Source organism: Marmota marmota, unplaced genomic scaffold, assembly GCF_001458135.2.
Source record: "Marmota marmota marmota unplaced genomic scaffold, marMar, whole genome shotgun sequence".
Classification (NCBI taxonomy): domain Eukaryota; kingdom Metazoa; phylum Chordata; class Mammalia; order Rodentia; family Sciuridae; genus Marmota; species Marmota marmota.
In genome coordinates, this window is record NW_026000242.1 from 20,280,132 (window position 1) to 20,304,896 (window position 24,765).

The window sequence follows — 24,765 nt, forward strand, 5'->3', positions numbered from 1 at the left end:
TACTCAAAGCCAGGAAAAAGAATATGATCCCAATTAACTAGAGCACACAGAGAATGGGGAGTTCTGCCTACTGTTCTGGCTAACTAAGTTGCTAACTATTGTGTTAACTCATTCAAAAGCTTTCTGTTACCAGTTCACTTTCCACCCTAAGTCAGCACAGTATAATGTAATGTTGCCTTGATGATTCAGAATCTTATGAGTCTCAGAACCATCATTATCATCAGCATTCATTCCTGAGAAATGTCAAAGTGGATGCAGAAGATACAGGTGATGAGTTGAATGTGGGGGGAGTTTGGGATTATTCAATTATATTCTAATTCAATTATATTTAATCATTTACCTTTTCTGTAATCAGAATGGTAAAATGTCCCCAAACTGAGGCATATCAAATTTTTGGTTGAATTGGAGTCAATCAATCAAGTTTATCCCAATTTGTGTAAGTAGCTAACAAACTTCAATAAAAGTAACTGTTTCTTTCCTTTGGGGACAGTAGCTGGCAAAAAACAAAGCTTCCCCTGATTCCTATGAACGGTTGTGTTACCCCGTCATCAGGGAGAGAGGCAAGCTGTATAATTACCATTTGAGACATGAATCATCCTTGCTTGCAGGGCCCAGACCTGTTGGACTCTATAAAAGGAGCTCAGGGTCGAAGTGCAAATGTGCACTGGCTGCCATCCCCTGGGCTGATATAATTACCCAGCTTCCAAGAGGAGATGAAGGTGCTCCCTGCATCTGGCCTAGCTGTCCTCCTCATCACAGCTTTGAAGTTTTCCACTGCAGCCCCCTCCCTATTTGCAGCCACCCCCAGGACCTGGAGGAACAACTACCACCTTGCACAGGTTTGTGAATCTTTGCCCAATTTCCTCTTTCTCCTTGTGGCCCAGAAAAACCTAAAAGCATGAAATAAGAAAATAAGTAAAAATCTATGATTCCTTTTAAATCATTTTATAAATCCACTGAAGTCTAATCAATGGTATCATTTAAGATTGATGTCAGTGCATATTAACTGCATGTGTTGCATGACTGAATAAATAACTGAATAAAATATCTAGGTATCTTGCTTTAAACAGAATTGTAGGTGGTTTGCAAAAAAAAATACAAAACACAAAGATTAAATAGTATTTGAGGAATAATGGATGAAAAATAAGGGCAGAAATATAAAAGCTGAAATATAACACTCTTACACTAAGACAGATTGTGAATTTACTACTAGGATTCTAACAGTCACAACAAAAAGATTTCATATTTTGAAAAAATGGCTCTTAATTCAAGGTCCTTGATCAAATTGAAATGAACCAAGTTTTTCCTATATGCAAACCCTCTTCTTTTTTGAGGACCTTTCCTCTCTAAAGTGTATTCCCCCACAACCCTCATTTACTCACTCTTTCCATGTCTCCCTCTTTTAAGATCTCTCCCATCTGACTGTTTGAAAAAGAATCTAATACAAATAATTCATATGGGAATTTTTTTAAAGGCAACATGACTCAAAATTATTTTGAATATTTGTGCACTAAAAATGAAATGGTGATCCTTGACAAATAGAGATGAATTTCTAATAATGGAATCCCAGCATTGGTGGAAAGTGTGCAGATATGTTCTCCATGGGCCTCTCTCTCCAGAGCCTGCCCAAACTATATAGCATGTGTGCAATTACAACTCTTCCCTCAGGTTGCTTCATTGCTTCCTCAGATATAACAGTGGACCACAGGCCTGCACACTGTAAAGCTGATTTTCACCTTGCACACTGGCTTGTCCCCAACAGTTGTTTTTACAATTCATCCATCCTAATCGGTTTTCATTCCACACCAGTCATTAAAATTTTTCAGTATTAGGCTTGCATATGAACAAGGAAACTCAACTCAATAAGAGATGCCTATTACAGGCCTGTTGAATTCAACTTTCTTTAACTAAAGCCCACTTATAAATGAACTAAATTCAAAGTAACTCAGAGTAGTGGGATCTATTGGAAATTGTATTTTATTGTTGGCACCTAGCTTTGAGTCCCTTCTTCTCATATGTAATTTCCCCCACCCAGATTCATGCCATTGATTCAGAAACTAGAGGTTTGTGACCTCCAGAAGGAGGGCCATCCTGAGGCCAGAACAGACATAAGGTGGTGTGAGGCCCTGATTCTAGTCCAGGGTTCAGGCAAACTACAGTCCATGAGTCAAACCTGGCCAGGCCATTAGTTTACATCTTGTCTATTATGACTGCTTCCTTACCACAGTGGCAGAGTTCAGCCTGCAACATCAAAAATATTGGCCATCAGCCCCTTTTAAAAACTAATAATAATAATTAGCTGGTCCCATTTATGTAGAAATAAGGTCAGAAAGTTCTGGTGAAGACATCCTTGCTAGCCTCGCCAGTAAAGGGTCAGCTAGGGGTCTACTGGGGTATCAGGAAAGAATGAGGTGGACTTCAAATATTGGGGACTTTTACTGATTCCTTACTTCTGCCTTTCCAAATAAACTGAGGCCTCCCCAGTCTCTGTTATGACACACTCTTAGCAAGACGTTAAACCAAGAAGCATGAAGACTCATCCACAGCTTGTCACCCAGCACTTGGCACCTTCTGCTGCAGGCCCCAGTCATTAGTTCTGGGGCACAGTCATCACTCTTTAGGAGGTGAGAATGATCTGTTCAATATGGATCTTAGAGACTAGGAAGAATTAATGATCTCACTTTATAGTTTATAAAAATATATAACAACCTCATCGCTTTATAAAATCATAAATTAAAATGGACAACTGAATTTTATTTATTGAATGCCTATCATGTGACATGTGATACAGAAACAGGAGTGAGCAAAAGTCAAGTCTCTGCTCTTACAGGGTTTATATGGGGGTGACAGAGGAGGTGGGAAGGAATTGGGAGGAGATAAGCCAATTAATAAGTGCAGAAGATTATTTCAGAAAGTGATCAGTGATTTTGGAAAAAAGTTAACCAGGATGATAGAGTTAAAGGGACCATGGGTGCAGTCCAGGAAGGCCTCTTAGAGGAAGCAACATTGGAGATGAAGCTGAACTATAAGAAAAAGGCTGTCATGTGAAAACCTGAAGACAGGGCAATCAGGCAGAAGGAACAGGAAAATGCACCAGCCCTCGCATAAAGGAGCATCGAGTGGTAACAATCAGAGATCCCATGTCACTGGAGCTGAGAGACCAGAAGAAGGCACTGGATGATCCCCAGAGACAGGACAGGACAGAAGAGGCCTGGCAGCCTGGGTCAGGATAAACACTGTCCCCACCGCTCTGTTCTTTCTAGGTCACAGGATAGAAGAGAGCAAATGGCTCCTTGTGCCTGGAAACACCAGAAGGGGCCACATTTCCAAACACCACAGACCTCCCCCTCCAAAAACCCTTGACACAGACATCTATACTTGAAAATATAAGTAGGTTCTTAGCTGGTTTATTAATGTCCACTTGTATCCTTTAAACTCTGACTTGCTGATTTATATAAAGGCCTTGAAACTGATGGAATTATAAAATGCTTACCTATTCTTATAATCCAGGATTGATTCTAGGTTTTTTGGTTGTTTTAAAAAATTACTATATTAGCTCCTTGATTTACAGTGGAGTTGGATCTTGATAACTTCATTGTAGCTTGAAAATATTACAAGTCCCAAAACTGCATTTGATACACCTAACCTACCAAATGTCATTGTTGAACAACATAGTACACTATGGAGTACCTCTCTGTGGGGAGGTGATCACCCTCTCAATCACATGGCTGACTAGGGCTGCGGCTTGCTGTTCCTGCCCAGCATCAAGAGAGGACATGGTACCACACATTGCTGCCTTAGGAAGAGATCAAAATTCCAAGTATGATTTCTACTGAATGCACTTCACACCATCATAAAGCCAAAAAAAAAAAAAAAATCATGAAGTCCAATTATCATAGTCAGAGATCATCTGGTAGTATCAATAGAACATTTAAAAGATTTTTTTCTAATTATCTCTAAAAATAATAAAAGTTTACCTTTACCACATTATTATGAATGCATAATTAAATTAAAAATAAAAATGAAACCTTCCAAATGCAAACTGTTAAATTCATGTGTCTTTATTACCATTATATTTTCTATGATAAAGATTTAAATATTGTGTTTAAAATTTTGTTCCAAGGCAGGCATGGTAGTGCACACCGGTAATCCCAATGCTTCTGGTTCGGGAGGCTGAGGCAGGAAGATCGCAGGTTCAAAGCCAGTCTCAGTAACTTAGCTAGGCTACAAGCAACCTAAGCAGACCCTGTCTCAAAATAAAAAATAAAAAGGGCTGGGGATGTGGCTCAGTGGTTAAGCAACCTTGGGCTCAATAAAAAAAAAAAATGGTTCCTACTTTTTTCATTGTTTTTTAAGAAAATTTTTATGTTTATGCTACTTTCATAAAATATCTCTTTAAAGTTTTCCAGAATGTGAGTGAGTTATCATTTGTTTCTCTATTTCCTTTATTAGAAAGATTATTTCCATATGAATAATATTTCTATAGGTACCGGTTGTACACAACAGCCTAATCTAAAGGATTATTTTTTCGGTATAGGTTTCCAGATGTATCATTGATGAATGAAAAGGCATTTGAAGTCTCTTGATATATTTAAGAATATTTTCACATTGAGGATCAAATTGGACACTCACAAATTGGTGTGATCAGTGGGGTGAAACCAACCCCACCCAATATATAAAAAAGCTGAAATCAAATATATATATGTATGTATGTATATATATATATATATATATATATATATATATATAGAGAGAGAGAGAGAGAGAGAGAGAGAGAGAATTGCCCAAGCTTGTTAGTGATACAGCATTGCTAGAACTTGAGATTTTTCAGATACATTAAAAGTTTTCGCAAGTCCATTTCAGTGACTTAGACATAAAGGACAAAATATTGAAGAAAATGTCTTGAACTTCACCTTGTCTCAAAACATACTTCAGTCTGGGTTGTAAAGTCCTAATTCTCAGGAGGTATATTATCAGTGCATACTAAGAAAGGAGTTTGAAGGACACCAGCCTTCAGGGACAGATCCTCTGGCCCTCATTATTTTATCTGTCAAAGGTTGCAAAAGAAGTAGAAAGAAAACCACTTGATAATCAACCCCAAAACTTTGTGATTTTTAACAACAAGGGAGGGGAGAGAGGCAGATGGGACAACTCTGGTGGGTCCTGAAATCTTTGACCCAGTGCAACATTGACTGTTGAACCAATAGCATGCAAGTGTTGGAATATAAACAGATCTAAGTGCCTGATGGAACATCTTGACTCCAGAAAGTATGCTAAAGCCTTGTCAGCAACTGGCAAGGAAGTTCCTAGAATACTGGGCTCTCAGTAACTCTGATAATTCTTCAAAGCATAGTTTGCCTAAAGAAAAGGAGTTCAAACATTAACCAAGCATCTACTATGGGCCCAGAACTGTGTCAGGCCCAGGGTTTGAGTCAGGCACAGTGTCCCTAGAAGGAAGGAGCATGCAAACAACAGGTAAGATGGACAAGAAGTCAGTGGAAACTAGAGGTTTATGGTGCAATGTGACAGGCATTTACTAAGAGCCATGTCCTTGGGAGCACCAAGTAGGGAGCAATTCACTCATATTCTTTTTAAACAGGAATAGTTTCTAATTTTATTTTTACTTCATTAATTGCTTATATTAATCCTATCTACTATGACCAGTCTTCAACCTTCTGATCTATAGTTCTAACCTCATGTGTGTATTTCAAAGAAAAAAAATATTTGTTATAAAAATTATATAGATTCATAGCAAAAAAGTTACAAAAATTCTATAATTAAAAAATAAATGATCTCAATTCTATCAGTAAGATATAACCACTGTTACTTAGTCTATACCTTTCAAAATAGTTTTGTATGATTCAGAGCCAGGTTTGTGTGAGACAGAGTTGCAACTTCTTTTCACTCAAAATTTCAAGATTTGGTTTACCATGAACTTTTTTGCATTGATTTTCAAAATTTATTTATTCCTATTACTGAGTTTTTGGTGACTCCCCCACTTGCTTCCCTCTAGTGCCAGTTCAGGCCTACATATCACATTACTGTAATAGTGCTGGTAAATGCATTTTAACTTAATATGCCACAAACATCTTCCTTTACATGACGTTTTATGAAAACATGTTGTGAAAAGTTTGAACGTAGAGCATATTACATAACCCAGCAAGAGAACAAAGTATTTGCAATTCAAACTGTCTTATATATACAGAGCATTGTCAGAGCTCAACTCTCAGAAGCACATTCAGTCATCACCACAAGCATCGCATTATCATGACATCAGCTTGCACAAACAGAATGACTCACTGAATCAAACTTTATTTTGCAAAAAAAAAAAAATACATGAAAATATGACTTGAGATGGCAACAATGAAAACGGAGTCAGGTGGTCCTCCCTGGTTCAGAGCAGCTCGTGCAGGCCTCAGGACTGGTGCTCTGTGTGGCCTATCACAATTCCTCCTCTTGGGTTTTCATCTCGCCTAAAATTTTCAACTACAGAGAAAATGAGCTCCTCTCACACAGAGGGCAGAGTGAGGAAGCAGAGCTCCGTCTCCACACCAGCAAGACTTACTGGTTTCTGTTTGTCCTTAACAATGGCCCATGTTCATTGTAAAAAACTTTGAAACAGGACTGGGAATGTAACTCAGTGGTAGAGCACTTTCCTAGCATGTGCAAGGCCCTGAGTTTGATCCCCAGAAGTGGAAAAAATAAAATAAAACCCAGAAAATGGGGGAAAAAAATCTTTGAGTGACAAGATTAACACACTCATAATTTCACCACCCAGAGATAACCAATGTCAGACACACTATCTTTCATTATTTATTGGGTGTGTATGTTCGGTTTACTTATGAAATTTTAGTTATAATCTATATAAAGATTTCTCCTCTGCTTTTCTCACTTCTTGTTTCTTCTAACATTTTATTATTTATATGTGTGTATATAATGTATAAGTAAATAATATTTATAATGTACATGTAATATATAAGTATCTGGATAATGTAGAAATGATCTATATAATATATATATCTAGTAAATAAGAAATGCTATACTATATAAATAGGAAATTATATATATGGTAAAAGGTATATAAATCTTTAGCTGCCCTTTGGGTCTTTTCCTGAATAAGTTGGATAGATGAAATTCCTGAGCCAAAGGCAGGCCTCAATCCTGCATTTACATGATGCTGCCTCATTCACTTTATCCTAATCCCAGCCCTGCGTCATAGCAAAGGGTTTTCGGACAGTGTATACTAAGGGGTTTTATGTTCGTATGTGCAAAAGAAGCCTTATAATTTATGGCTCATTTTTTTTTATTGGGATAAAGAGCCTGTCTTAGGAAACCTGCCCCAAGAAAACAAACTCCACCCCACCGGGTGGTGGTTGTGGCTCAGTGGTAGAGCGCTTGCCTAGTATGTATGAAGCACTGGGTTTGATCCTCAGCACCACATAAAAATAAATAAATAAAATAAAGGTATTATGTCCACCTACAACTAAAAAAAACAAAAAATTAAAACCTCTCCACCCCACAACCCACCTGAACTGATTTAACGCCTCCACTGAATAGACTGACCCCTGCATTTAGATCAGAGGAGAGGAGGGAATAGGATACCTCTGAGAGTTAAGGACTCACAGATCTCACGTTATGCATAATGAAAGAAAACAGCCTTTGTCTTGCAAATTGGATAAAGAACTTCAATGACAAATATTCAGTTCCTAAGGGAAATGTTCACATCATTTTCCTTCCATAGTTTTTAAATTAAAGCAATAATACATATCCATTAGATTAGCTGTGGAAAATTATAAAATGCAGGTGAACAAAAGAAAAAAATAGTCTAAAGCCTCATTACTCAAAGATAATCATTAATAATTTAGGACATATGTATACTGTATCTATTCAAATATGTCTAATTTTTTCAAAATGGGAATGTACTTTACATACTACTTTTATACAAAGAATATTGTCCCATCTTACCTTGAGCAAGAGTCTATGCCACAGACGTGTCTGCCTGCCTGTCCATTTCAGGAGTATCTTGACAAGTATTACACAAAGAAAGGTGGTCACCAAGTTGGTGAGATGGCTGCAAGAGGAGGCAACGCCATGGTCAAGAAGATCAAGGAGCTACAAGCATTCTTTGGCGTCCAAGTCACTGGGAAATTGGACCAGAATACAATGGATGTGATCAAGAGGCCTCGCTGTGGAGTTCCTGACGTGGCCAACTATCGCCTCTTCCCAGGTGAACCCAAATGGAAAAAAAATACTTTAACATACAGGTAATGAGATGCAGTCTTTTCAAATTCATAAAGAATATCTCTCTCCCTTTCTCTCTCTCTTTTTTTAAATCTTCCTTCTGATCTGTATAAAAAGCATGACTCCTCACAACCATGAGAAAAAATAAGAACTTTGTAGGTCCATCAAACAATGACAATGGTCAATTTGCTTGAAAATAAAATCTCATGATTATCACAATGACTGGCCATCTTAGGCATTATAGATAATTTCAGCAGTTAGAAACAACTTATCAATCTTTAAGGAAAAGTAATTTAGTATAGGATTAATAACCTAAGAATACCACCAGTTTTCTTAAAACAATCTGCTCAAAAAGAAAGATAAAACTTATTCATTAACAATTTTTTTATTGATTCCAAAAATCATTTAGTGATGATTTATTATCTGTCTACTATAGGCATTCAGTTGAAGGGATGTAAAGGTGATTAGATCCCCATGACAGTCTTTAGGAATCTCACAAAACTTTCAGGGAGACAGACATAAGACAGCTACAACTCTGCATGAAAAGAATGAAACTATAGGTCTAAGCAGAGAACCGTGGGAGAATGTGGAGGGAGCAACCACGTTGCCAGGGACGGGCAGTAACCTCTAGGCCTGATCTGAAGGCAAAGCAGTTCTTTCGAGCTTGCCTCACCCCATCCTCTGGACTCTTCCTGTGCATACCAACAGGACATGGCTAACAGGAACCATTGTCCTTGTTCCTTGTGCTCTGGGTATTGAGACCAGAATCTCCTCTCCAGCAGCCTGGACCTACTTCTGGGCTAATTCCTTCACAGATTAGTTCAACTAAGGGTGGGTCATCCACAGTGCATACCCCACGGCCTGAGAATAGGCTTCAGGAGAGTGCATAGTGCCTGCAAGTGTGAGCCACACACATGCCAGATGATTGTAGCTTTGGAAAAGAATGGTCTCCATTTGTAGTCTGGCTCCAGTTCTTGCAAATGATAGGGGTTTTTTTCATAGAAAAGCAAGGGAAGCAAATAGCAGAGAGGACAACAGCCTGTGGTGTTAGGCAGCATTCCTGCACCAGTGTACAAGTCCTGAAATGGCCTGACCATTTACGTAGAGGGCAGAGGAAGGGGACTGTGGGAAGCGAGGCTGGAGAAGTAGCCTGAACAGCAACTAGAATGTGATGTTTGGACTTTATTTCCCAGTAGTGGAGAGCCAGGCCTGATTCTATTGCATTTTAAGGATGAGCACATCCAGAAGGTATGTAGAGGTAAGGAAAGCAGGCCTGCTGCAGAAGTTCAGGCTTTGGTGTGCTGGAGCTGGCTCCTAACAATTCAGGGGGCAGTCTTTAAAATGACAGGAATTTGGGGGCCAGTTAAGTTCTCAAGAATTTTATGAATTCATTGCTAAGATAAACCCATTATTAAACTATTTAAATTAACAATTAGATTATTTTAGAAAACAAAAGTAATCAAAACATATTGCTGTTTTCCTACATTTTATTATCACCTATATTTACAAAGCTGGGTGCATCTATTTTATCAGTATGGTAGAAACACTACACAATGGTGCCCTCCTGCTCATTTTTTCCCCAATCAGGGCTGGAAAGTCGCTAGTCTGAAATTAGCCACAGTGATAATATTTATAACACAGAAATCAGCAAACCATACAAATCAGGAGACTTTTATTTTCCTTTGCAGAACCAGTTGTTAAACTGTTCTGGAGCACTGGTGAGTAACCATGATCACACACTCAGAGAGCAGAGGATTCGGCCATTACCTGCTAGGAGCCCAAAAATCCATAAGGTGGCGCTGTGAACAAAAAAATCAAAGCCACTAGGGCAGAACTGGCATATAAATCCATGGAATCTTTTCATAGTTTTGTTTTGTTTTTTGTTTTGTTTTTCAAACTGTCCCAGAATTTTAGTCCATGACTATGCACCACAAAAACAAAGGGCATGGATCAAGATAACATAGCACTTGGAGAAACATAATGTTCCATGATAAATCAGGCAACTCCATAATCCCTCAACAGATACTACCCATCCATTCTTGCTCCCTTCAAGTTCCTTATTTCCTCACCCTTCAAAGACAAAAGAAGTGATCTTAGCAACCTGTCTGTACAGAATACAGTAGCTACTAGATGTCAGAATAACTTCTTATAACAAATACTAGATGATTTAAAAAGAAAAATACAATATAATGCTTATATACATAAACTTTGAAGTCAGACATAACTGGGCTCAAATCCTGACTAATCAGAAAATGTAGATGATGATGATGATGATAATTATCTGTCTCATCGGTTGTTTTGAGAAGAAGATAATAGAGAACAGTTAAATAGAGCTGAGCTTAGGGTGTAGCTCACACCTAGGGTGTGTGAGGCTCAGGTTTGATCTCTATCACCACAAACACACACACACACAAAAAAAATACAAAATAGTGCTTACAGTATCTGTTCAAAGAATATTAACTATGATTACTGTTGCTTTTTCAATAGATTCTGGGTCAGGATTTTCTCTTTATACACATAATCGACACAAAGATACACCTGACTTGTCTATAATGTGAGAAAATTCCAAGGTACTATCTATACAAGGTGATAAATTACAGATTGATACTGCAACGTAGGCTTGGCATATTTTGACAACATTAAATAGTTATTTTAAGGGTCTTTCTGGTTTTCCCCTTTATAACTACCTCCTTTTGGTCCCAACTCCTGGGTTTTAAGATCTCCTTGTTCCTTCCCCTCTAAGTTCTGAAATGAGCTATTTACCATCCTCTCTGTCCAACATGGTCCTTTCTTTTAGAACCCCAGTTATTGGTTTCTGGTTGCAGTTGTACCATTTATCAGAATAACCAAGGTTGCTTGCTGCAATGCAGATTTCTGGACCACACCTGTATATTTAACAAGCTTCCTAGGTAGTAATCGAGGGTCTTAAAGTTTGATTACACACTGAGTAGTCCCTAAGTGGCTAACTTTTATTCTTTAATTTATCAATCATTTCCCAAGAATCTTCTATGTGCAAAACACTGGAGCAGTAACTAGAGGAAGAGGGAAAGGAGGCTCAGATCCTGCTCCAAGGTGGCTTGGCACACAATGGTGCAGCCCAGCCCAAGGTCCCAGGTGGATGTTCCTCTCTCCTGCCCTTCCTTTTCCATACTGCTGCCAGAAACCCCAGGCCCCAGGCTTCAGAGCAGAGAACCACTGTCTCTGTTTCTACCCATTATTTGCCCAAAAAGCACTATATTTTTCTGCCTTTAGGTGTCATTGTCACACCAGGACTTGCTGAAATGCTCCCTGCCCTCCTTTTCCAGTCCCAATGAGCATCCTTTTTTAAAGCTAGGATTTCCTCTTTGAGAAGGCATTATGTTAAGAAAAAAAACATTCCCCAACAGACCTGGGGAAATCCCACTGCCCTTTGAATGAGAATTTGAAAAGCCCCCAAAATGCACATCTTTATTTTTTTATAATTGAAAAATTCAGTTGCCCTTTTGAGGAAAAAGAGGCCCTCTCTCAATTAAAACCAATTTCAGGAAAATACACTTCTTACTAACTGTAATGTTATACAAGTATTATTCTTTAAACTGAGTAATAGTGCCATGACAATGAAAACAAAACCGTTTCAGTACCAGATCACGGCGACTTCCGTTTCTCCCCTTCACTTGTCTTGTTGGTTAACACGAAGCAACTTAACATATTATAAAAAGCAAAATAAGAATTATTGTTTCAGAGGGAAAAAACCTTAAATTACAGATGTACATTCAACCGTTTTGGTTTTTTACAAGCTATAACATAGTGCTTGCCTTCGTCGCTTGGGAACAATTACTGACTGAAGAACTCGTTCCTTCTCTTTTCACAGAATAGCCAAATACACATCTTCCATGAGTCCTATTGAAGTGGAAAAAGCAGTAGAGATGGCCCTGCAGGCCTGGAGCAGCGCCGTCCCTCTGAGCTTTGTTAGAATAAACTCGGGAGAAGCCGATATTATGATCTCTTTTGAAACTGGAGGTACTGTGGTGCTTCTTGAATTTCATCTACTAGAGCAAAGGACAACTGTTCCAACAGTGTTCCTTCTACATACTTAATCCAAGAGATCAGCACGATTCTCCATCACGTGGTGTGGTGAAGGGCAGAGGCCTAGACCATGGTAAAGTTATGTTCTTCATCTGGTCAGAAAACGGAACCCACGAGTTCTGAGCATTATCTGGCCATCAAGAGACTCAGCTGTAGAACAGACTCACGGTGACCAGCTTTCACTGAATTCCACAGTGTCCCTGAGGCAGCTTTTCACCCACAGCAATGGTTCCTTGTAGACTACCTATTGGGAGGTGCATTCACACGGAATACTAAGGAGTAGAGCATGAGCTGCACAGTGATCCACGGAGAGTTCTGAACCCTTTACAGAGAAACGTGTCGGAAGTAAAAGGAAGTCAAATAGCCTATGAAGTCCCCTTCCCTTCTCAGCTTCCTAATGGTTGAGATACAGGAGAGCTGCTGCTTCTTGCCATCTGCTGACAATGTTTCTACGTACCCTTGACATTTCAAGTCTTGATCTTAATTTTAGTCTGCTGCCTCTGGGGCAGAACATAGTTAAGGGCTGAGAGAGAGAGAGAGAGATCAAACAAGTCCTGAGCACAAATCCTTAAGAAATGGCCCTGGCCCTTGGCGGTTACTGTTGCTCCCAGAGGACCAATGCCTCTTGGGGAAGTGTCAGGGCACAGTGACTCAAGGCAGCTTTGGGGGCCATGTAGTTAATATATGGCTCTCATCTTTCAAGCTGGTACCCTGCCCCTAATACAAAGGTTGACTAGGGGCCCTGCAGTCATCATTATGTCCTCAGGACAGGCACCCAAGTTAAACTTCATTGCACTGACACCGGAGAAATGCTGCAACTGGACTTTGGTTTTGTTGGTTTAAGAAAAAGAATAGGGCATACTCACAAAGATTCTGAAAAAAAATTGTAAAATGTAGCTTCTACTACATCCCTCATTTTGTTCTTCCTTCTTTTCTGTTAAGTTCCCAATGAAAGGTTAATTTAAATATAGATGATAAAACAAAAACCTAGAACTTCAAAGGTTAGAATTTTCCCTAAATTTCATGAGTTTCACACATGAAGGTATTTAAAAAATTATACATAAATTTCCTTTTTTCCTTTTCAACACTTCCTTAAATTGACTTATATTGTGGGATAATCAAAAAGCTTGTTAAATTGACTACACCCTCTCAGCTGACTCGTATTTCAAAAGTCCTTTCTGCCAAATGTGTGCGTTCCAATCAGTGACCAGGTTACTATCTAATGTCCCCTTGTTCTTTCTTCTTTTGTAATCTAAGGTACATGCATAGCTCACAGTATGCTTGTCACCATAAAAACAACCACACACAAAAAAAAGGTTTTTCATTTTTAATGCTACCTCTGAAGTATGAAGTTGTACTTTTTATTTTTCAATGGGCAGTTACTGTTGATATGTGAACTTCTTATAACAATGAATATTGGGAAAGTAAATTTAAGTGTCAATGCTATTCAAAGTGTTGTTCATTCTCTCTGCCCCTCAGAACTGCTAGGACTTAATCCTATTTCCTGTTATTTAGATCATGGGGATTCCTATCCATTTGATGGGCCTCGAGGGACTCTAGCCCATGCATTTGCACCTGGAGAAGGCCTGGGAGGAGACACACATTTCGACAATGCTGAGAAGTGGACTATGGGGATGAATGGTATATATGCACAATTCACCATAACCTGGAAAATATTGTACCTTCTCCTGGGCCTCCATCATGAAACCTTGAGGTTCAACGTCCCAAGCCACCCTTTAACTAGGGAGGCTGGCTAGGAAAAACAAGTAAGCCAAAAATCCAAAAGGGAACTCCATAAGGGAAAAGATCCACCCAAGATTGTGCTGTAGACTTGTCTGATCTGTTTAATAGCATAAAAATCTCAGGAAACAGCAATGCCCTCCTCAACACACAGCTCTCCTTTTCTTCAGTAATTCGACATTTTATTGTTTCTCACTTGTACTTGGAAATAAGCTACATTCAGAAGTGACCCAAGGGAATCTGTACTCTCCTAAGAAGTGTGATGGGGATGGGTAAAAAGCTTCCAGAATATCATGCAGGTCATCTGGAGATCAGTGTGAAATGTGGATAAATAGAAGTAGGCTGTGAGAACTGAAAACTGTTCAAGCATTTGTGGTCTAAATCTGTATTATTTTGCCACTACTAGCTCAAAGGCCCTTCTTTATCAATCTATCAAGCATCACTGACAAAAAAAAGAAAAAAAGAAATTGGACTGTTTTACATTTCTATCATCCCCCACTCTCCAACAAGGGGAAAGAACTAGACTAAAGTCAGTTAATTGCCACAATGGCCTACCAACCTCTGAACAATCCAGCTATGAAAAGGACATGAGTTAACTGTGATTTGGGCATAAATTCTCCTGGAAAGAGAGAAGAGAGAGAAAACAAAAACCTGTGTTGATGCTGCCTTTCTCTCTCACATTGTTTAGGTTTCAATTTATTTACTGTTGCTGCTCATGAATTTGGCCATGCCCTGGGCCTGGCCCATTCCAGCGACCCAACAGCACTGATGTACCCCACGTATAAGTACCAGAATCCCTATGGATTCCGCCTGCCCAAGGATGATGTAAAAGGGATCCAGGCGTTGTACGGTATGATCGCTACATTTCTTTGCCCACTAATCCTGAAAGTGACAGGCATTTGGTCTCCAACTTAGAGAAAGGGCATTTTGCCAGGAGTTACCTATATAGGTAATAATTAAGCTGGAGACCCAGACCCAGTGATATCTTCTGTCAAGAGCCTATTTACCAGTTATGAACATTGTTTTTTTTCCTAAGACGTGCAATTTAATTTGCATCTTTCCTCCAGAGCATTCTGAACCTGGATGGCTGTAGAAAAATGGCCATTATCTGGTTTGTTTTTTGTTGTTTATTTTTTGTTTTGTTTTGTTTTGCAGCAAAAACCTCAGGGTGCTTCATCTTCACAAGAATTCATTCAGTCTTTCCTGGATGCCTAGTAAAGGTTTCAGTGCAAGTCAAATTTATACTTTGAGAGAGGATGCATATATTTTACAATTCATGTATACGGTGCTTCCCCATTTGCAGACAAGTAGCCTTATATTCCTAAAAATAGAAATGATGATGATTATAACCCCACCACCCAGACGCATAGGCAGTCTGCAGTTTATGAAACATACTCACATATGTCATCTCATGTCATCCTCATGACATGACTGTAGGGTGTAGGATATTTTCCTCATTTGATAACTGAGAAAGCTGAGGGTCTAAGATATTCAAAATTATCTCAAGTGTTAACATTCTTTCAAAAGGTAATAAAATATTACTAGAAACTATATCCACGTTTCCTTAAAGGGAAAACAAATCAATCCATTCATAAAAAGGCACCCAGGAAAGACTGAATGAATTCTTGTGAAGGTTGTTGCTATTGAAAGGTATCTTCTGGTGGATCTGTGTGTAAAACAGGGACCCACTCTTAGGCACCCAGGAAAGACTGAATTCTTTTATAAGATGATAATTTTTCTTCAGTGACTAAAAAGGTAGAAAACTTTAGGGGACTGATTTTTCCCTTGGACCTTGGAGTCCTGGTTACTCAGTCTTGCCAGAGCCTCTCCACATCCTCTAAGCCTAGAGAGCCAGGAGAGCCAGAGCCCTGTGACTTCTTGAGCATTTGCCAGTCCACCTGCTAACTAGAAAGGGGCGCTGCATCTGCAAGCACTCATATGTCACCTTGCACACAAAAGACAAATTTTTATCCAAAGAAGCCTTCAGCCAGCCAGCTTTAATTTCCACAAAGGTTAGATGCCACTTCCACTCCACGCTGGGACAGGGGAAATACTGTGAATGCCTCTATTTCACATACTCTACTCCAGAGCATCCAGGGGCAAAACTGCAATGTGATGCAATTCTTATGGGCTGCTAAGAAGGGCCAAGCCAAAGACTCACCTTTATAGGTGCTTGTGGGCTGCAAGGCACCATCCTTCTCAGCCAGGAGCCAAAGCACATATTTTCACAGGGTATTTATACAGGAGTGAACAGATAATAATAACATAGGTTTGTTATGGCAGGTAGTGCTCAGAGATGGAGTGTGGGAGATGAAGACTCACTAGTTGCTCTTCCAAGGAGTGGATCCCTATTTTACAAACAGATCTACCAGAAGATACCTTTCAATAGCAAAAACCTTCAGGGTGCTTTATCTCCACATGAATTCATTCAGTCTTTCCTGGGTGCCTAGTAAAGGTTTAAGCACAGTACAAAATGCCAAAGAATAAATAAACAAATTTAAAAGCACCCAAGGAAGTGACACTCTAAATGAGGGGGGGGGGGAATAGAAATTAATTACCAAGAAAAATTAAGGAAATTTTTAAGTTACACTTTTAAAATATAACTTATATATCAAAGAAATTATGTATAACAACAAAATAATAGCAACCATGTTTTAAACACTGACTATAGGCTAAGCATTCATACGTGATTTCAGGCATTATTTGATTCTCATAAAAGTCTTTGGAGGTAGAGTCTATTATTACAGTTCTTGTTTTATAATCAAGGAAACTGAAGCTTTAAAGAGTTAAATTATCTGCCTCAAATCACACAGCTCAGCAACGAGGGCAGCCAAGATTCAAACCCAGATCTACTTGCCAATTTTATGACATAACACATACAGAATGAAAGTGCACAAGCCCCTGTGTCTCTAGAGCAGAAGTGTACAAACTCCAAATTCCTGGTACCATTTTGACCAAGACACTTTGAATCCTAGGACCTCGGAAACCATTCCTGGGAAAACCCACTATTCCCCATGTCCCTCCTCACAAGCCATCCAACCCCGATCCCTGTGACTCCAGAGCATCCTTTGATGCCGTGACAATGCTGGGGAAGGAGCTTCTGTTCTTCAGGGACCGGTAAGCCTCAGACATACCCCCAACTCTTGTCAGGCCTCGGATCACCTCCAGACAAACATCCCTTTAGAGGTCATTGTTGCTGCCCTGTCTGAAGTTCATGTGTAAATGCAGTCTTGAATAGCAGTAGGGTAAACAGGAAGGGTCTTTGCAGAGATAAAGAACTGCCCAAACTATCGTAGTCTTGGTATCGTGCGAAGTGCTTTCCATACATGTGCAGTGTTTCTTCTAAACATTATCACAGTAGAGATCAGAACTCCCAATTTAGGGAGGAAGAAAGTAACTCAAAGAGAAAATTCCCAAGATAGCAGTTAAGTGGCTGAAGTAAGACACTAGCCCAAATTTATCTGATATCTGTTCTCTTTACTACTATGTGCCTAGAGAAAGCATGTTGTAAGTGTTCAATAAATATTTGGTTGACTATTTGGACAAAGAGGCAAATAGGAAGATGATTGGATGATGGTGGGTGGTAATCTCTTCTTCAAGGCTTCCAACTTTCCCCCTTTCCGTTAGCTGTCAGATAGCATACAGAAGACAGATCCCTTTCCTCTCCACTCTGGCTTCTAGGGGAACATGGCTGCTGCCTCCATAACACTGGTTACTGTAATTTATTCTTTTCATGGAAGAAAAGAGAAATAGCCACATTTATCTACACTGGAGATGGAATCCAATCACACCAGGATAGTCAGAGGAGCTCAGAAATGTGTGTATGGCATTATCGTTTTTCTCCATTAGGCCCATATTGGGTGCCAAGCACTACTGCAATGTCTAGGGATGTAAAAATGGATCAACATCCTCTCTGCCTTTGCTCACCTCATAGTTGCTTGAGACAGAAGGACACTCAAAAATCATGGCAAGACACAAGCTCTAAAATATAGAAGAACTATGAGACCAATACACGGAATAAGTACCTGAGAGGTCCAGAGAGACTTCACTGAGGAGATGATGTCTGAGAAATCTGATGTTTCTTTGGGAAATAGATCTTTAACCTATTATTACAAGAATACTTTTTGTTTATTCTGAAAAGAGAGAGAGAGAATAACAAAATATACAAAAGAATCCCACCACCCAGAATGCATTATTCCACTCAAGCTGCCATAACAGAACATCATAGACAGGGTGGCTGAAACAATGGAAATGTATTTCTCACAGTTCTAGAGACTGAAAAGTCCAAAGTTAAGGTTCCTGTAAAGTAGGTCTCATCCTGAGGCCTCTTCTCTTGCCTTATAGGCAGCCGCCCCCTCACTACGCTCTCGTGGCCTCTTCATACACATGTAGGGAGAGGGAGAGAACTTTCCGATGTCTCCTTTTATAAGGGCACTAAATGCTAGTATAAGGGTGTTGCCCTCATGACTTTACCCAAACCTGTTGTCTCCCAAAGCCCCACCTCCAAATATCATCAAGTTGGAGGTTAGGGCTTCAGCCTATGAGCTAGGGGAAGGAGTGGCCCAAACACTCAATTTGTAACAGAGTGATCACATTGTTAACCATGGTTTTGTAAATCCTTTCAGACTCTTTCTCTGGATCAAAAGTTATCTATTGTTAATATGAGAAGGCAAAGATTTACCAAAAATAAGATTTTACTACTTGTGTTGATTTTGAAATGTATTTCCCTCAACATCATTTCACTTTTTCATGTCAATTAATTTTAATTTTAATCATTCATATATTATCTATTATTCCAATGAATAGATATACCACTACTTAATTAACCAATCCCATATTTCAGAATATCTATATTGCTTCCAATTTTTTAAAATTAAGTGCAGCTTGCAATAAATCTTTAACAATGCAAAGGTATTTACTTTTCAAAGGCAAATCACAGCAGAGGCTGGGAACCTCCCTCTTACTGATAAGGCCACAGACACAAAGTGAGGGCTCAGTAAATGGCAGTTGCTGTGCATAGGAGTGGGAATCAAAAAATATGTAATTCATGTAAGCAAAAAGGCTTAGAAACGGCTAAGGTATTTAGAAGACCTAAATGATTTTTGTCATTTTTATGTATTTTTTTATTTTTTAAGATTTATTGATCATTGAAGTTTTTCCTACTATTACTGTCAATCAAAATAACAACAGAGAGAAAGGATCTCCAGGGAAACCACAAGTTCATCTAAGAGAGAGCAGAGGACCACAGTCCATGTACACGTGCTACTTGAATTATGATGCATCTGAGGAGGTTAGGGCAAGGGGAAGCTTTTGAAGGCAAAAAAGGAGATGTTCTCTGCAAGCTGTCCAGAACCAAAGCTCTTCAGCCACAGAGGCTCACTGCAGGTGCTGGAGATCACTCACTGATAACACTGATTGCTTCACAGAAGCAACTTACCTGGATTTTTTTTTTTTTTTTCTGAACTGTGAGAGTGTTCTGGTAGTAGTTGTTATCTCACACAGAGAAGCATAAGAACCTCTCATGATTTCCAGCTCTGCTTTGGTTCATGTCTAATATAAGCAACTCCATCTTGGCATTGGCAGCTTTTGCTTTACCAAAAAGTAAACCTAATGGAACCCTAGGCATTGCCCCAGGAGTAGTAGACAAGGTGGAGGGCAGGCAGAGCTGGGACACAGGGCTGAGGATTCACCTGAAGCTTAACATTATTAGAGTCCACAGTGAAAGAGTGTCCGGACACTGAACAGCACGCAGCCCTCATTCAGGGATAAAGAAGTGAGGCCATTGTGTAGAGCGTAGCTGCTTCTTCTGATAAATATCAGTGGCTGTGGTAGTGGCAAAGGAGACGGTGTAGTCAGGATACTATACCTTTGCATTCAATTATAATTATTTTCTTTAAAAAGCAGAACCAAACCAAAAACCCTCTATCACACTATGAACACTTAGCAATGACTAATGACCATTTGAAGAGGACACATCTTTTGGCGTTTTGACTATGAACGCTGAGAGTGAAAACAGAATGGACAGAAGGCAGATACAAGAGACCTGTAGGAATGAGTAAGCGAAGGTGGGACATTAGCGAAGGGGAAATGGCTTACTAAGGATGTACTGAGCTATTGGGGCTGGACAGGTCATTCCAAAGAATGAGGAAAAGCTGTAAGGAGGATAAAAGTCAGAAGTGGCTTTGCCTTTAACTTGCCAGAGACCTTGAGCCTGTCTTCTCTGTAAAATTAGGATGTTGTCTGATTATTAATAGTGAATTCAATTGTTCAGAACTTACTATGTGAAGCACCTTGTTATCAAATCCTTACAAAGCTGTTATTCTCTTTCTACAAGACACAGGAAGGACAAACAACTTGCTCAGAAGCATATAGCTCAAGAGGGTGAAGCTGGGGTGCAAACCTGCTATCACACTCCTGAGTCAGTGTTCCTAACTACACTGCTCTACTGCTCCAAGGTGCCATCCAGAGCTGGGATTCCAGGACTCCCTAGCTCTGATCCCCTACCAGCTGCCACCACAAGTCCCAAAGTATTTGTTCAGTCTGGACAAAGAACAAAGAATTCTTTCAAGCCACAGTTAGAATGGCAATCAGAGAGTCACTGATTATGAAAGGGCTCTGATCTGCTCTCTCCCACTCACCAGCCCGGAATTCCCCGTCACCAACAATAATCTGTTAATGGGACATTGCAAGCTGTGGCATAATAACCATGCAGTTTGTTTCCAAAGCAAGATGGAATGCAGGACCTTGTAAAGGCCCCATGAGATTGTTAGATATTCTCCCTAGTGTGTACATGTACATTCCAATGATCTGGTGAAAAGAACAAAGCTCACCTACAGTCAGTTAAAAGGCATAAGTAGATATTTAGATAGATATGCACTTTCATTTGCTCTTTATAATACATGACAAAACATTAAGGCTATTTCATTCTTCCTTCATTAGTTACAAAAGAAAAGAGAAAAATGACTGGATTTGCAGTCATATTAAAATTATATTATATCTTCCAGGCTATTTGGGGGTTTTCCCATCATAATTTTAATGATAAAATCAAGACCATCACAATCAGCTACAGATCTTAGAAGAATAATAGATTTATGAATAATAGATTTATTTAATGATGAAGAAACTAGACCCCCATCTCAGCCCGCAGACCATCCACTGCAGGCCAGAGTCTGTCCAGTTCCTAATATGGGGAATCTGCAAGTTAGGAAATGGAACTACCAAGGAAAGCACTAGACTTTAACATGAATGAACATGGGCTTTTTGAACTGTTGCACATTGGTCTTTTCCAGGCTGTTCCCAGACCATCTGCCTACAGGTTGGGAGCCAGCAGGCAGCAAGGAAAGGATTTTTTTTTCTCTCTCTCTCTCCTCAAAAATAGGATTCTTTATTTTTAACAATCTGTTGATCGCTAACTCACACTCACATTTTAAAAGATTTTGCATATCTCATAGAATACTACTACTAATAATAATAATCATCTGTAAGGGAAGGATGGGTGTAAGAGGCTGCTGATGGATTCACCAGTGAGAGAGGAGGGCCCCAGCACGGAGCAGCCTCATGGCTGTGCTGTGATGGTGTTGTCCACACAGGAGAATCACGAGATTTGGGACACATGAAAAACAAAGTCTATCCTAGATGTGTCAGATTTAAAGTACTGGCAATTGTAGAGGGGTTTCATAGAAATAAGCAAGTGCCCAGGGAAGGGGTCACAGCTGGCAGTTTCGTGGGTTTTGAATCTCCCACACAGAGGAGGCAGTTAAAAATAGGAAGTGCGTAACAGAATGGAAGAGAGAATAAAGAGGAAGAAAGGAAGTGACTGCAGTGGAGAAAAGCACTTAATAAAGGTGAGAGTGAAGCAGCATTCCAAGAGAAATGACAACCACGAGAGGGATAATAGCTGACATTTCATGGTCATTTTATGACCTGGGGCTATGTCTTTTCTGGCTATAGGGTAGACTTGTAGTTACGTAGACCAGTTCTCTGTGATGAATTAAAGATTCAGGAAAAAAAAAAAAACCCAGAAGGTGAACAAAGTTCTCTGGCTCTGTGTTCTTTCTCCTGCACTCTCTTCTGAGTGAGGGATGGCAAGCTTCGCCTTCACAGGGCGTGGCTTCTAAACATGGATCCTGTGGGTTCCTCAGATGGCTGTAAACATTCTTAATTTAAGGACACCATGCACAGCTTTGACTATTTTTAACCCACATCACTGTCTACATCTGGGCCTTTCATTTTATAAGCTGTATTTTTCTTGGTTCAGTGGAGTAGAGGATGCGTGGTTGATTTCTTGGCCTCTGAAGTATTCTGAGATCATCAGCCCTGATCAGTGAACCCACAAAATGAATGGCTTCTCAGGCAATGATGTAATGGTGTGTACTTCAAAGTTTCCAACGAGACAAATTAAGTAGGAAATTTACCGATGTTGAAAAAAACTGCTTGAATTTTATACATCATAGATTAATAAATAACTCACAGGACCAGGATAAAAAACAAAAAAAGGGTTCCAAGCATCCCTTGATTCTTTTTCATTGCAACCATATTACCTGATCTCAGGAGAGCAAGCAGTAACTAAATTGAGAGCATCAGAAAGCCAGAAAGAAATAAGACATCTCTTCCTCTGAATGACAGAGAATAACTGAGTCAGGGAGAAAGTGAGGTTGAAGATTTATCAATAGAAAATGAGAGCGCTCATTCAGCTCAGGCTGAATTGCCTGAATACTCTCCAAATAGGTGAAGGCATCTCCTGAAAATGAAAGACTGACAGGGTTCTGCTTGGGTAGGTGGAGAGTGGTGATGATTGGGTATAACACAAAAGGAACAAAGGTTTAGGCTGAGGGTGTAGCTCAGTGAATGCCCCGTGCCAAAAAAAAAAAAGAAGAAGAAGAAGAACAAAGGTTCCACAATATGGATCAAAACGCACCAGACACTATGCTAAATCCCAGGATAAAAAGATGAATATTAAATGATCCTGCAAGAGGCAGGGGGAAGTTTATTACTAACCTCAAATTTGATGAATTAGTTACTGTTCTACAGTAAAAAGAAATGAAAATTTCAGAGAATATGAAATTTGCTGATCAAATATGTTCCGCTCAATTCTCTGGTACTTATTTATCTAGCCAATAAATATTTACTGGACCCTGATCATGTACCAGGCACAGCGTCAGCTATTGGTACACAAAGATAAATAGTGCAGCTAAATATCTAATCAGCTGGTTGAAAATATCAATAAGCTCCATTGTTTTGCCCTCCTTATCAAAGATCAAATATGGACTACTGATATGGCCTCTTTTATCTGTTTTCATTACATAGTTCCAATATATTACACAGCTATTCTTTTCTGACAGACTTATAGATTTTTTGGTTTATATTTTAAATCCACTTACAGATAAATCAGGATGTTACTTGCTATACTTTTTGGGGTCAATTTTAATACATTTTTTTACTGAGATAAATAGCTCTAAAATTGTAAATTCTCTTAATATGTGTTCTATTGTGTTATTATCTGGCAGATATAATTTTCCCCATTGGTTTATGGGGATTTTTTTATGACTGATTACATGTTCCATTTGAAATTTTTGATAATTTATATAAGTGATGGATAGCATTTATTTTTCTTATGCAAACAATGCATACATTATAATACATCATAACAGTGTTTCATTAGATTTCTTAATTTTGCTACTACTGATATTTTCACTCAAGCAAGTCTGTTACATTGGGCTATCCTGTGATGTAGGGTATTGAGTGGCATCTCTGGCTCTGATGTCCGGGTGGCCTTAATTTGACAACCAAAATTGTCACTAGGCACAAGATCATTTTGTCCCTGGAGCACAAAAATCATTCTTGATTTAGAATGTGCTATTTAAATTTAGTCCTCACAGTATCCTTAATCAAGGTTGATACAGTAAGAAATTGAAGATTCTCTCACCTGTAAACATTTTCAAAAGTATATTTTGGTTTGCCTTCTTCTTTAGTCATTGTGTCACTCATATTGAGTTATTCAGGACATCAAAGTTTAATAACTCCATATAAAAGGTCAGATTTATGATTAGTACAAATATTTAACAATCAATTTCACTGTTATGTATAATTATAATACATTAACAAAAATAAATAAATAAATAGGTAGGGTTAATTTTGCCTAGAATCCTTCTTGATTTTTAAATGAGAAACGAAAGGAAATTCTTCCCAGCTTTACTATGCCCAGAGAGAAAGCAGTTGGAAATTGGGTACACCTCATCAGAGACATAATTCAGACAGAGCCTGGTTGTGGAAGGGCATGTCTGTTTCTATGCCTCCTCTTAATACTACCTCATGTCCTCAGCCTGACTATTGCAAATCCCTGAAATGCCCACTCTACCTCAGGGGCCTGAACAGGGTCAGCATATCACAACTGTTTTACTGAACTACATTAACTGGAAAACACTTGCTTTTCAGATTCCACACCGGGTTCCTAATTAGGGCAAGAAGTAGTTTCTGAACACTTCTGAAAACCCTAAGTGTTAAGTGAGTAACACAAAGAATAGAGAAGGGAATACAGTTTCTCTTTCTTTCAGAAAAGGCCAAGTCTCATTGGAAAAAAAAGTAGAGTTATAAACAAAGAAAAAACAAACAAACAAACAACAACAACAAAAAAAAACAGAGATCACCAGGCATGGTGAAGAATGTCTGGTGCTCATTTTGCAGTTTATAATGTTTTTTCACATACATTATCCCATTTAA

The 24,765-nt window shown here is 39.1% G+C and overlaps 1 protein-coding gene across 1 annotated transcript in view; it reads left to right on the forward strand.

Annotated features, from left to right (window-relative positions):
* Positions 1-707: 707 nt before the first annotated feature.
* The window catches only part of Mmp20 (matrix metallopeptidase 20), a 42,036-nt gene continuing 17,978 nt past the window's right edge, over positions 708-24,765 (forward strand). The window contains exons 1-6 of the mRNA XM_015490058.2: positions 708-839; positions 8,017-8,264; positions 12,092-12,240; positions 13,822-13,947; positions 14,735-14,896; positions 17,022-17,163. Of these exons, the coding sequence (XP_015345544.1) occupies positions 714-839; positions 8,017-8,264; positions 12,092-12,240; positions 13,822-13,947; positions 14,735-14,896; positions 17,022-17,163 (953 nt within the window). The 5' untranslated portion in view covers positions 708-713. The remainder of the gene's footprint in view (positions 840-8,016; positions 8,265-12,091; positions 12,241-13,821; positions 13,948-14,734; positions 14,897-17,021; positions 17,164-24,765) is intronic.